Here is a 12387-nt window from a genome sequence, read left to right as displayed (position 1 = left end):
AAAAAAAAAAAAAAAAAAAAAAAAAAAAAAAATAAAAAAAATTATTATAAAAAAAAAATTATAAAATTAAAAAAAAAAAAAAAAAAAAAAAAAAAAAAAAAAAAATTTAGAAAAAAAAAAAAAAAAAAAAAAAAAAAAAAATAAAAAAAAAAAAAAAAAAAAAAAAAAAAAAAAAAAAAAAAAAAAAAAAAAAAAAAAAAAAAAAAATTGAAAAAAAAAAAAAAAAAAAAAAAAAAAAAAAAAAAAAAAAAAAAAAAAAAAAAAAAAAAAAAAAAAAAAAAAAAAAAAAAAAAAAAAAAAAAAAAAAAAAAAAAAAGAAAAAAAAAAAAAAAAAAAAAAAAAAAAAAAAAAAAAAAAAAAAAAAAAAAAAAAAAATAAAAAAAATAGCCTGTCCCTGAACACATCAATTAAATTGAATTTTTTCCTCTTCGCAGCCTCTCCCCTTCGCCTTCCCCTCCCTCCCCGGCGGCTCTCCTCTTGCCTCCGCCCCTACCCCTCTCTCTCCCCCGCACCCCCTAACCTTCTTTTTCTTTTTCTATTGCTTCTTCTATAGGGTTGTTGTAGTTGCTGGAAGGGGAAAATGTATTGGTAAAAAGGAAAATTTTTTTAATCCAAGGAGGAGAAAGTATTGAATTTATTCAATACTCTAATCTTGTGGCTGAGGAGTTTTTTTATGTGTTGGGGAGGAGAAGAAATGTTGTTTATATAGTGAGTAAAATTGTTGGTAAAATATTTTTTTTATTTTTAAAAGTAGTATATTGTAAAAAAAAAAATTAATCTATAAAAAATAAATTAACGTAAAATAAAGTTAGTATATTAAAAAAAGAGTTAAAAAAAAAGTATAAAAAAATATAATAATGAAGTAGTTTGATTTGACGGTTTTTTAATTGGTTTTTTTAATTTATCGTTTAGAGAAAGAAAGTTAAAATATATAGAGTTTAAGAGGAAAAGTTAGATAAAAAGTAATAAAATTATTAAAAAAAATAGTAATAATATAAATATTTTTATTTTATTTAGTGAAAAAAAAAAAAAATTGTAAGAAAGGAGAAGAGAATGTAAGTAATTAATATTTTTATAAAATTTTTTTCGTTTATTAACTAATTTTAAACTTTTGTAAAAAATAAAGTAATTAGTATATAAAAGTTTATTTAATTATATTATTAATTTTTTAAGAAGAAAAGAGAGAAAGAAGAGCGTTATAGTGTATTATAAGTTTTTTAATGTTTCAAGTGTCGGTTTTATTTAATTTTTTAATTAATAATATAATTAAAAAATTTCGAGGGACACTTTTCAAAAATCTCAAGGCGGGCAGATAGAACCAAAACAAAATATTAACAAACTTTTCTTTCCTCCCACTGTTGTTTTTTTTTATGTCGGATTATTTTTGTGGATTTTTTGCACTCATTCAGCCGATTAGGGGATTTTCTGGATTAGGATGAGGGGATTTTTTTTTCTTTTCTGTGGTGAGTCTCTTAAAAAATTATTGTGGGGGGGTTGGGTATGTTGGGGCGGTACATCTCTTTTGTTTTTCCAGCAGGAGGAAAGAATATCGTTTCTTTTGTAGGGAGAGGAGGAGAGGCGGAGAGCGAGGATAGAGGGGAGATTGAATACTAATATATATTTTTTTCAATTTCTCGCTAGGGGAAAAGGGGGGAGTAGGGGTGGAAGGGGGGGGGGGGAGAGGGGGGGAAAAAATGGTTTAGGTTTTGTTTTTTTTTTGTTCCTTTGATACTATTTTTTATTCAATCCAAGGGGCCCCCCCTAAATTGCGGCCTCTAATAAAAAATTGGGGTGGGAAACAAAATGAGGCCTGTCTCTCAGCCTGAATTGTTCAGAAACTTCATTTTTGAAGCTGCATAAACAGACAACTTGGGAATTAATTTTTTATAATATTAAAAATGCCCTATGTGTGGTTAAAAATAGGGGCTGTTGTGGGGTTAAATATGGGTATCATTGCTGTGATACATGTAGGGTTGGGTGGTTTTTCCTGAATAATCCATTTGCCAAAAAAACCAAAAAAGCAGTTAAATTTATTAGGTTGGAAGGACTTTTTTTTTATTTCAATTTCAAAGACCTTTCTCTCTTCTAAATTTAATTTTTTTTTTTTTTTATTTATTTTTTTTTTTTAATATTTTTTTTTTTATTTTATTTTTAAAAATAGATACGGTATTCTTTTTTTATTTTTTTATTATACTATAGCGGTATTTAGTTTTGTGTTTTTTTTTTCAAAGGACTTTTTCTTAAATAACTAAGGACTTCATATTTTTTCGCTTGTCTGGGGGGTGGGGAAGCTTTTAAATTTTCGGGCGGGTGAGTGTCGTAGTGTGATTCCAACTACAAACCCTTCTTCCTTTCTCCCCCCCAGGAGGGTTATTTTTATGATTTTAGTTCCATTGAGTTGTCTTTCTTGTTGAAAACTCACTGGCATCATGGATTTTTTTTACCGGGAATGTTGTTTGGTTCTGTATTTTTTAATAAACAAAATTAAAAGAGAGTTATTGGTGTGATATGTTTGTCATTTTATGAGAACTGTAAACAATGATGGGGCACGCCGTGCGGCGCCTCCCTTTTATATTTTTTTCTTCTACGACAGTTTTGAAGAAAAGCAAGAAAGGAAAGACATCCTCTAAGGGGAAGAAACTTTCTTTTTAAAACTCAAAAACCACTTTTCTAATAAAAAAAAAGATCATCAGTTATAATATGAAAAAAAATTGTTGAGGGGGTGATTTTTTTTTTTTATTTTTTTTTGATTTATTTTGATAAATAATTTTTTTAAACATTATCCAACTATTGGGGGGCTGAATATTCTTTTTTTTTTAAAAAATTTTAAATTATACAGGGTTATTTTTCATTGTGTGCAAGTATAACTGTGGGTGGGAATGATAATAATTTTATTGCATTGCCTATAACTATTGTTTGCATCTTATATAAATATTTATCTCCATAGGTTCTTTCCTTCAAAAAAATGGGGTTAAAAGAAGACAAAAGAAGAGATAAAGAAGAGGAGAATTCAATACTGGCTGATTATTTATTATTTGGTGGAGAATTTTTCTTTTTTTTTAGCTTATCAAAGATGAATATGTTGATTTCCTTGTGTCTATATTAAAGTTAATATGTTTATATATAAGCCCTCAAACAAGTATTTACTTCAAAATTATTTTAAAAAACCTGCACCTTTGGCCCTTCAGGAAGGACAGGAGGAAGGGAAAAAAACTAACAGGAAAAATTTTCCCAACTACTTTTCAGGTCCCCCCCTTACTGCAATCCTCTGGCCTTTTATGCACTCCTTCACCCCCACCACAGAGAACGAGGAGGAGGATTGTTTTTCAATGTCCAGCATGTTGTCACACTCAGAAAAGCAAAAAAATCTTCAAATTAATTTTTTTTCCAGAAGGAAAGAAAAAGTAACGCAGAGAAAAGAATTTTCGTTGTACATGTGTGTTGCATGGAATTTTTTTTGATTTTTTTAATTTTTAAATTTTTTTTTTATTTTTTTTTTTAGCACCAGAAAGAGATCTTGTTTTAGGAGGCATTTCTAGTCTGGAACTTCTCTGTGTGTAAACAACAGGCACAGAATTTACCCAGTTTTTTTATTTCCCTGAATTGAATTTGCAAATTTTTTAATTAATCTTGTTTTTTTTTGACCACCCACAAGGGCGCAAGGGACCTGTTTGCTGGTTTTCGGTGAGTTGGGTGGTGAATTGGTTGAATAGAAATGAGAGCGGAAGAGATGTAAGGAGAAAAAAGCAAGAAAGCGATGAAAGCAAACCAATGGGGCAAAAAAAGGACCCTCTGTCTGTTTCCATCTTGGGAGTTTGGTGATTTTTGGACCCTTTCAAGACTTTAGAATAGGAGAGATAGTTATGGTAAAAAAAAGGTTTCCACCAGTGTTTTTTATAATGGGAAATAAACCGAGAAACTAAAAAAAGCAGCATTATTAATAATTCTTGATACTGATTATCTATTTTCTACTAGAACCCTGCTAAGATATTTGGCAAGAATGAAATAATTTTGTAATTGAGAATTGGTAATATGGGTTATGTTAAAAATGGGGAAATTTGCATTTTTTCAGAAATTACTTGATGAGTTTTTGGTTTTGTGCGAGGTTGGTAAATATTAAGTATTAACCAAAAAAAAAAAAAAAAAAAAAAAAAAAATAACCTATATTTAAATTTTTTTTTTTCTTTTTCTTTCCTACGGGCAGTTTTTTTTGGTTTTTTTTTAAATATAGTCATAAAGAGAATAAGAGAAGTTATTCCCCTGTTTTTTACACATCTATTTTAATTTGAAATGGTTGCATTTAGAACCATTAAATTACATTTGAAAAAACTTAAAACCCCAGTATCGCAAAAACGGGGGTGTTACATATGTTGCTTTTTACCTTATAAACTTTTACACAGGGTAAGGTAAAATGTAAAGTAGAGTACCCCTTGCCTGTTGTTTTTGGTTGGAATTTTTGAAAAAGGATTTGAAATCTGTTTTTCCTACTTCTCTCTCTTACTTTATTTTTATATTTTCTAAACAAAAACTATTTCCCAATTTTTTTTTATATAGCAGAAATAATCTCATAGAACCTCTCACTTGTTCCTGGGTTTTTTTTTTTTCCAGGGGTGGGTGGTTTTTTTCAGTGTTTCTGAGTTTTTTGCAAAAAAATAGCTCTGTTATAATATTAGAAGATGTTTCTTGGTACCTTTTTTTTTTTTTTTTACAGCTGCTTGTTTAAGGAATTCCCAAAAAATTAATAAAAATTTAATAATATTCCAAAATATGTGTTTTTTTTCCTGCTTGTTTGGAAAATCTTGAAAAATTTAATGGAAATTGAAACAGGGGTTAGTAAGAGCAACAAAGGAGAGAAAAGAAGAAGAAAGAGAAGAGAAAAAGAGAAAAAGAAGAAGAGTAGAAAGAAAGGAATGGGGGGGTTAAAGAAGAAGAGCTAGAAGTAAGTTTTGTTTGAAATGATTTGATTGAAAACAAAAAAAAAAAAAAAAAAAAAATGGAGAAGAAGGAGAGAAGAGAGAAGAAAGAAGAGAGAAGGAAAGAGAAAAAAATGTAGGAAAGAGGAGAGCGTAAGAAAAGGAGAAAAAAGAAAAGAAGAAGAAGATAAGAAAAAGGAAGGTAAAGAAGTTTTTGAACTGCGGGGGTGTGGGAAGGGGGGGAATGGGAGGAGGGGAGAAGGGGATTGAGGAGGGGGGAAAACGAGATAAATGAAGGGAAATTAAGGGGAAGAAGAGGGAAAATGAAGAAAGGGGAGAGGTACATGAAGAAATAAAGGAAGAAGAAAAAATAGAAGAACGGGGGAAGGAGAAAGGGGGGATTGAGGGGGGAAAAAATGGAGAGGAAAACTGAAACTGAGGAAAAAAAACTGACCTACACAGGAATAAAACGAACGGACTAAAAAAAACACGAGAACCCTAACCAAAGTTTGAAAAAAAAAATTAAAAAATTTTGGTAACTAAAAAAAAAAAAAAAAAAAAAAAAAAAAATTTAAAAAAAAAAATAAAAAAAAAAAATATCAAAATTTTAAAAAAAAAAAATCAAAAAAAAAAAACCCCACACCAAAAAACTGCTGCGCTAAATGCAAAAAAAAAAAAAAAAAAAAAACAAAAAAAAAAAAAAAAAAAAAAAAAAAAAAAAAAAAAAAAAAAAAAAAAAATAAAAAAAAAAAAAAAAAAAAAAAAAAAAAAAAAACTTGCCACAGTTAAGCCGGTAAAATATGCAGGTATTTTTTAAAAATTCGGGTCACAACCCTTTACCTGTTTTTATACTATTTTTTTAATCAAGCCGCCAATAATCTGCATTTGGTGGAAGGAACAGGTAGGATAAGAAAAGGTTAGAGAATGAAAAGAGAGAAGGATTTGTGTTGAGAAAAACCCCCCCTTTTATACTGGCTGAAAAAATTTTAATTTTTAAAAAAAAATAAAAAAAAAATTTTTTTTTTTTTTTTTTTTTTTTAAAAAAAATTTTTTTTTTTTTTTTTTTTTTTTTAAAAAAAAAATAGCCAATTTTAAAAAAATAAAATATTTTCTTTTTATTTATAATTTAAATTTAAAAATAATTAAGAGTAATTGGGGCCAATTTTATTATATTTTATTAACATGCCTCTAGCTGTCAATAAAAAAAATTAAATTAAAAAAAAAAAAAAATAAAAAAAAAAAAAAAAAAAAAAAAAAAAATAAAAAAAAAAAAAAAAAAAAAAATTAAAAAAAAAAAATATAAAAAAAAAAAAAAGGGAATTAAGGGGGGGCATTTTGTATTATAAATTTTTTTTTTTTTTACAAAAGTTTCTCTTGGGGGGGGACGGGGAAAAGAAAAAAATTGGCCGCATCGTTCATGTTTTTTTTTACAATCATCCCACCAAACAACTTTTTGCAGTACTGGGGGCTTTTTTGGGCCTTTAATTAATTTAATATATATTTTTGATAAAAAAAATAAAAATTTTTTAATAAAAAAAAATTTTTTCCTTTGGCCGGCTGTTTTTCCTGTGAAATTATTTTTTATAAAAATGAAATAATTAATTTGATTTGGTTTTTTTTTTAGTGTGCGCTTTCATATCTTTTAGTAGGGCTCAGTATTGTTATGTGATTTCGTTTGGAAAAAATAAAAAATAGAAGCAAATCAGCAAAAAAATTTTAATTAATAAAAAAAATTTTGAATTAACCCTAGACCATTTAATGTTTTTGCCACAATTACTGTTGGCCATGTAACACAAGGTTTTTTTTCTATTGTGTTGTTTTTTTACAGACATTTTCAATGTTGTTCGGGGAGGAGAAACTATTAAAAATTAAAAAAAAAAAAAAAAACAAAAATACTTATAAAAAATAAAAAAAAAAAAATAACAAGGGGCCTTCCCTGAATTTACTCAAAAAAAAAAAAAAGTACAGAAGAAAGTAAGGGAAAAAAAAAAGAAGAAAATGATGGTTTTATGATATTTTTTTTTATAATTACCTTATCATTCACATACTTTCAAAATGGTAAGTATATTAAAGAAGAATCAGAAGGAAAAAAAGAAGAAAAAGACACAGAGGAGACACTACCCTCTCCCTAAAGAAATATTAAATAGAAGAGAGTAGGAAGGTTAATTTATTAAAAGTTTAAATTTTAAAAGAAAATATAGTATTGGGGGGGGAAAAGAAAATGGGAGAGAAAAGAAAGATAGGGAGGATTGCCTAGTTTTTATTTTTTAATTTTTTTATTTTTTTTTTTTTTTTTTTTATTTTTTTATTTTTTTTTTTACATTTTTTTTAAAGTGGGGGTTTCATAGGAGAGGATATTTACCTGAAAAAAGAACTGGGTTTTGTGTTTCTTGACTGTTGGTTTTTGTTGAGAGAAGTTGAAGGGTTGGGTTGTTTTGAGCCTGTCTAGTTGTTTGGTAAGAGAAAAGACACAAACGGTCTCTTACTTCCCCACTTTCTATCCGTTAAAAATAAAAATAAATGGGCCAATTGTTCTGGCGGAAGATGTCTTCCCTTCTTTGTTCAATAACTTGCCATGTCTTGTCATTGGTGTTGTTCAAACCAATTAATGTTTTGAAATGAAACAAAGAGGAAAAAAAAATAAAATAATAAACAGTATTTTTATTTGGTTTTGAGTATTAAGTTATTAGGGTATACATGACGGAGGGGAAAGATGACCTTAGAGGAAGGAAAAAATAAGAATCAGTTGTCCCGCCCCCTAACCGGAATACTAGGTGAGAGACCACAAAAAAAAAAAAAAAAAAAAAAAAGATATAAAAATAAATAAAAAATTTGCCCTACAAAAAAAAAAAAAAAAAATTAAATAACATTCCCCACGATTTTATTTATTATGATTGAAGAGGTAATTTAAAAATGTATATAAAAAAATTAAAAAAAAAAAAAAAAAAAAAAAAAAAAAAAAGATATTACTTATTTTATTTATAAAAAAAAAAAAATTTAATAAAAAGAATATAAAAAAAAAGAGAAAAAGATTTATTATATATTGTAGATATTATTATGAGTAATGTTAACTCCATAGTTTAACCGCGACCATCCCCTTGCGGCACAAAAAAAAAAAAATAATTTCTAAAAATTTTAATCTTAAACTGGCTAGTTAAAAAAATTTTAAAAAATTTTTAAATTTTGTTCTTTTTTTTTTTTTAAATAATGGGTGGTTTTGAGGCAAAAAAATGTATAAAAAAATTTACCTTTTTTTTTTTAATAATTACTCTCAGCACAATTTCATCCTTTTCCATTGAATTTTTAGCTCTTCTCAAAGCAGCTACCTCTATCACATTCTTTTTTCTTTTTATTGGAAAAGAAGAATAGAAGAAAGGAAGAAAGAGTAAAGAAACTAGAAAAGGAGAAGGAAGAAAGAGAAAGAAAGTAAGAAAGACAAAAGAGAAGAGAAAAGAATGGATGAATGAAAGGGAAAGAAAAAGAAAGAAGAAACTCTTTTTATCTCTGGGCAACCTCTTTTTTTTGTTTGCAATGTTTACATTTTTTTTCACCTGGGGGTTTTTTTCTGTTTTAGTTTAATTTTTTTTTTAAAAGTGTTTTTTTTTTTTTTTTTTTTTTCAAGGAATAGATTCTTTGTATTTTTTTCTCTCTATTTTCTTTTCTAACACCAAAAAAAAAATGTTTTGTTTTCTGGATTTCCTCTTCTTTACAGGCCTTTTTTTATTTTTTCATCTGTGGAAAGGGATTTGTGCCCTCTTTGCTGGGGCCCTTTTTCACTGCAAAATTTACTCCCTCACTATTTCTCAAATCCCAAACACACTGAGAGGCCCTTTTTTTTCCACACGCGCCAGCCCATCCACTATTTTAATTCTGTGGGGGGTCTTTTTTTTGTGGGTGTAGCCTAGGGGGTATGAAATAAAAATGCTAGTGCACTAAGTCAGGAAGCGCTTGATTTGCTTTTCAATTTTTGAGAAGAGGAATTTTATTAATTGCATTTTTGTAGGTGGTTTTTTTTGTGTTAAGTGTAGGTACGGCTTAAGTTTTAGCAGAGGCATAGTTTATTTAAATTAGGGGTTTGGGGGTAGCTTTAATTTTCTTTTCTCCCCCCCCTGCTAATTTTTTTTTAATCAAAACATTTAACACCAACTTTTTGTTTTTTTAAAATAAAAAAGATGATATAATAATAATTATTACATAAAAATGGAACATTAATATTAAGTAGATAAGAAGGTAGAGAAGAGAGGAAGGTAGAGATAACATAAAAAATGTACGGTTGTATTTTTTTTGGGTTAGAAATGTGTTTTTGTAGAGGGGGACGTAGTGAGCTTTTTTCAAAAAAAAAATACAATCTGCCTGAAAAGTTATCAATGTTGGTGTGAGAAAGATTCAAGGAGATATTTAGGGAATAGAATGTTTCTGTGAGATTGAATTCACTCCACCTTCCCTGGCTGAGCAGGAGCTAACCCAATGAGAGAGAGACAGAAAAGAGAAGCAGAGGAAGAAAAAAAGAAAAGGTCCTGTTGTGGTCTTGGCAACAAAAAAAAAAAAAAACAAAAAAAAAAAAAAAAAAAAAAAACAAAACAAAAAAAAAAAAAAAAAAAAAAAGCCAAAAAAAAATTGACAAAAAAAAAAAAAAAAAAAAAAAAAAAAAAAAAAAAAAAAAAAAAAAAAAAAAAAAAAAAAAAAAAAACACAAAAAAAAAAAAATACCCCCTTAACCAAAATCCAAAAACAAAAAAATATTTTTGGGTTTGAACTTGGGCTTTTTGCCCATTTTTCAGAAGAAGGAGGAAATTGGGAGGAAGGAAGGAAGGAAGGAGAGGAATGACTGTAGTGTGTTGAGTGGGTTGATGGTATTGAGGATCAAACCTGCTCTTTAACCTTCCTTCCCCTCCTAAACCCCTAACTAAATATGGACTTTTATTTTTTTATTTTTTTTTTTTTTTTTTTTTTTTTTTTTTTTTTTTTTTTTTTTTTTTTTTTTTTTTTTTTTTTTTTTTTTTTTTTTTTATTTATTTTTATTTTTTTTTTTTTTAAAAAAAAAAAAAAAAAACAAAAGGCACAAACCAAAAGATGAAGGAAAAATTGAGAGTAAAAAAAGGAGAGGTGACCTAGCCACAGTTTTGTGCACAGAGGGTAGTAGAGACAAAAAGAAAAGGAAGAAAAAAAAATTGTTTTGAGGAAACCCAAAGGGGTTCCTCCTCCTGGGTCCCTGTTCAGTGTGTTATATTTTCCTAAAGCTTTGGTGAAAAAATCTTATTCTAATCGGCATAAAAAAAATATTCGATTCTACCCTCCAAAAAAATAATTGGGAAGCAAAAAATTAGGCATTTTTCATTTGGTTTGTTTTTAATTTTTTTTTTTTTTTTTTTTAATTTTTTTTTTTTAAATTTACTGCCAACAAAATAAAATATTATTTTTTTAAAAAAATTTAACCAACAAGCAACAAATTATATTAATTTATAGGAACATGGAACCAGTGAGCCAGGCCAGACTTAGCAATAATCTCCTTATTTATGCTTAATTGGACCAATTATTGGAAAACCATCGCTACGAAACCTGTGTTTTTGAGGTAAATCTCCCCACTTGTTGGTATGGACAACAAGTACTGTGTGAATTTTGTTTAAAAGAACAGATCTTTCTTGTGTTTACATTTAATATGGTAAATGGCCACATAATTGGGTCAATTCACAGGAAGGAGACGCCTGGGAGATCTGTTTTGTAAAACCAAATTACTTGATCTTTTTTGAATTAAGATTGAGATTGGCTGATAAGTAATTCAGTGTTGCTGATTTAAGTATACTCAATTCTATAGGGCTGTTGATTTGGTACTGCACAAAAATTTTGATTAAAAAAAATAGAATGAAAATACAAAATTAAATGGCACACAAATTAATGGGTAGGGATTTGCGTAGGTCTCAAATGTAGTTGTAAATGGGATATTCAATCAAGTGGTGTGAGTTTTCTAGTGGGTCCGCACAGGGATCAGTTCTTTGCCCTATACTAACTAACATTTTTATCAATGACTAGAAGAACATAAAATCATCACGATAAGTGTTGCAGATGACACAAAAAAATTGGGATAGTGTAAAATAGAGATCTCTCTCTTTTTTACCCCTGAGCCTGCACCCCCAGCCAGAATCTACAGCCCCCCCCAACCCCCTACCCTAGCCCAGAGCCCCCTCCCATACCCTGAACTCCTAATTTCTGGCCCCACCCCAGAGTTCTGCATCCCCAGCCGGAGCCCTCACCCCCTCCCCACACCCAACCCCCAATTTTGTGAGCATTCATGGCCCGCCACACAATTTCCATACCCAGATGTGGCCCTCGGGCCAAAAAGTTTGCCCACCCGTGTCAGACCTTTCTCTGCTAGGCTGAAGAGCCTATCATCAGATTCTGTTCCCCCTACAGATACTTATAGACTGCGATCAACTCACTCCCAATCTTCTCTTTCTTAAGCTAAATAGATTGAGCTCCCTGAGTCTATCACTATTAGGTAGGTTTTCCAATCCTTTGATCATTCTCGTGGTTCTTCTCTAACCTCTCCAGTTTATCAACATCACCTGCTCACCGACCTGCCACAGACAGACAGGCACCTCAGTGAGACAGGCAGACTGACACCCACAGACCCCTCTCCCCCCGCCCCACATCTACTGCTCATGCCCTGCCATGGACAGATGTAGCTGCCCATCCAGATGCGCACAGAGCCCCCCACAAAAAGCCCTCCTCCAGAGCAGGGAGCGAGACCCTTCCGAGGCCCACCTGCCGATGACTTCCTTGGGATCGTACTTCTGGTAGAACTCCTTGGCGCCAGCCCAGTCGGGCAGCTCATCGTCTAGCCCCACGCCTCGGGTCATGCTGGCCAACTCACCAGGAGCTGGGCTCCAGGACCCCTGCACCTGCTGGGGGAAAGAAGAGTCAGATATCAAGTGGGGAGGGAGCAGTGATCTGTCCCATAGACACACAACCCCACACATACCACCTTCCCCTGCAGCATGGGAGACCCACTTCATCTCCCCCAGTTCCCCACAGCTCGCCCACCCCCTTTCCCTCTCCCCTCTGGGCAAACAGCCAGACCACCCACCTCCTCGCATTCCTCCCAGGGCAGCCCCCTCCATCTTAGCCTCCTCCCACAGACCACCCGCTCCTGACTTACACGCCTCCTCCCAGCCATCTGCCCCCCTCGCAACACCCGCTCCCCAGGCCACCCAGTCCCTCTTTCATTGTACCCCATTCTCAGGCTTGGGGTGATCAGACCTCAGCAAGAGCCACTTTGGGTGGGGGACCCATCTTGGAAGGGTCTGGTCAGGAGCTGGAGGGCAGGGGGAGCTCCGGGTGGGATGGAGCAGGAGGAGAAGGGCGAGGGAGTTAAGCCAGGCCACAGAGGCCTGGGCAGCGAGGGCAGGCTGGGTGGCAGCAGGGGTCTCCCCTCACCAAGGGGCCTGCTGACAAGGCCAGGTAGGGCGGTGATGCTG

The 12387-nt window shown here is 31.3% G+C and overlaps 1 protein-coding gene across 1 annotated transcript in view; it reads right to left on the bottom strand.

The window, feature by feature from the left end:
- Positions 1 to 11811, bottom strand: part of PHKG2 (phosphorylase kinase catalytic subunit gamma 2) — a 21887-nt gene extending 10076 nt beyond the window's left edge. The window contains exon 1 of the mRNA XM_075065948.1: positions 11567 to 11811. Coding sequence (XP_074922049.1) covers positions 11567 to 11744 — 178 coding nt within the window. The 5' untranslated portion in view covers positions 11745 to 11811. The remainder of the gene's footprint in view (positions 1 to 11566) is intronic.
- Positions 11812 to 12387: the final 576 nt, after the last annotated feature.

Source organism: Chelonoidis abingdonii, chromosome 4, assembly GCF_003597395.2.
Source record: "Chelonoidis abingdonii isolate Lonesome George chromosome 4, CheloAbing_2.0, whole genome shotgun sequence".
In the NCBI taxonomy this organism is placed as follows: Eukaryota; Metazoa; Chordata; order Testudines; family Testudinidae; genus Chelonoidis; species Chelonoidis abingdonii.
Note: the sequence above shows the minus strand (reverse complement) of the source record. Positions and strands in the feature narration are given on the sequence as shown.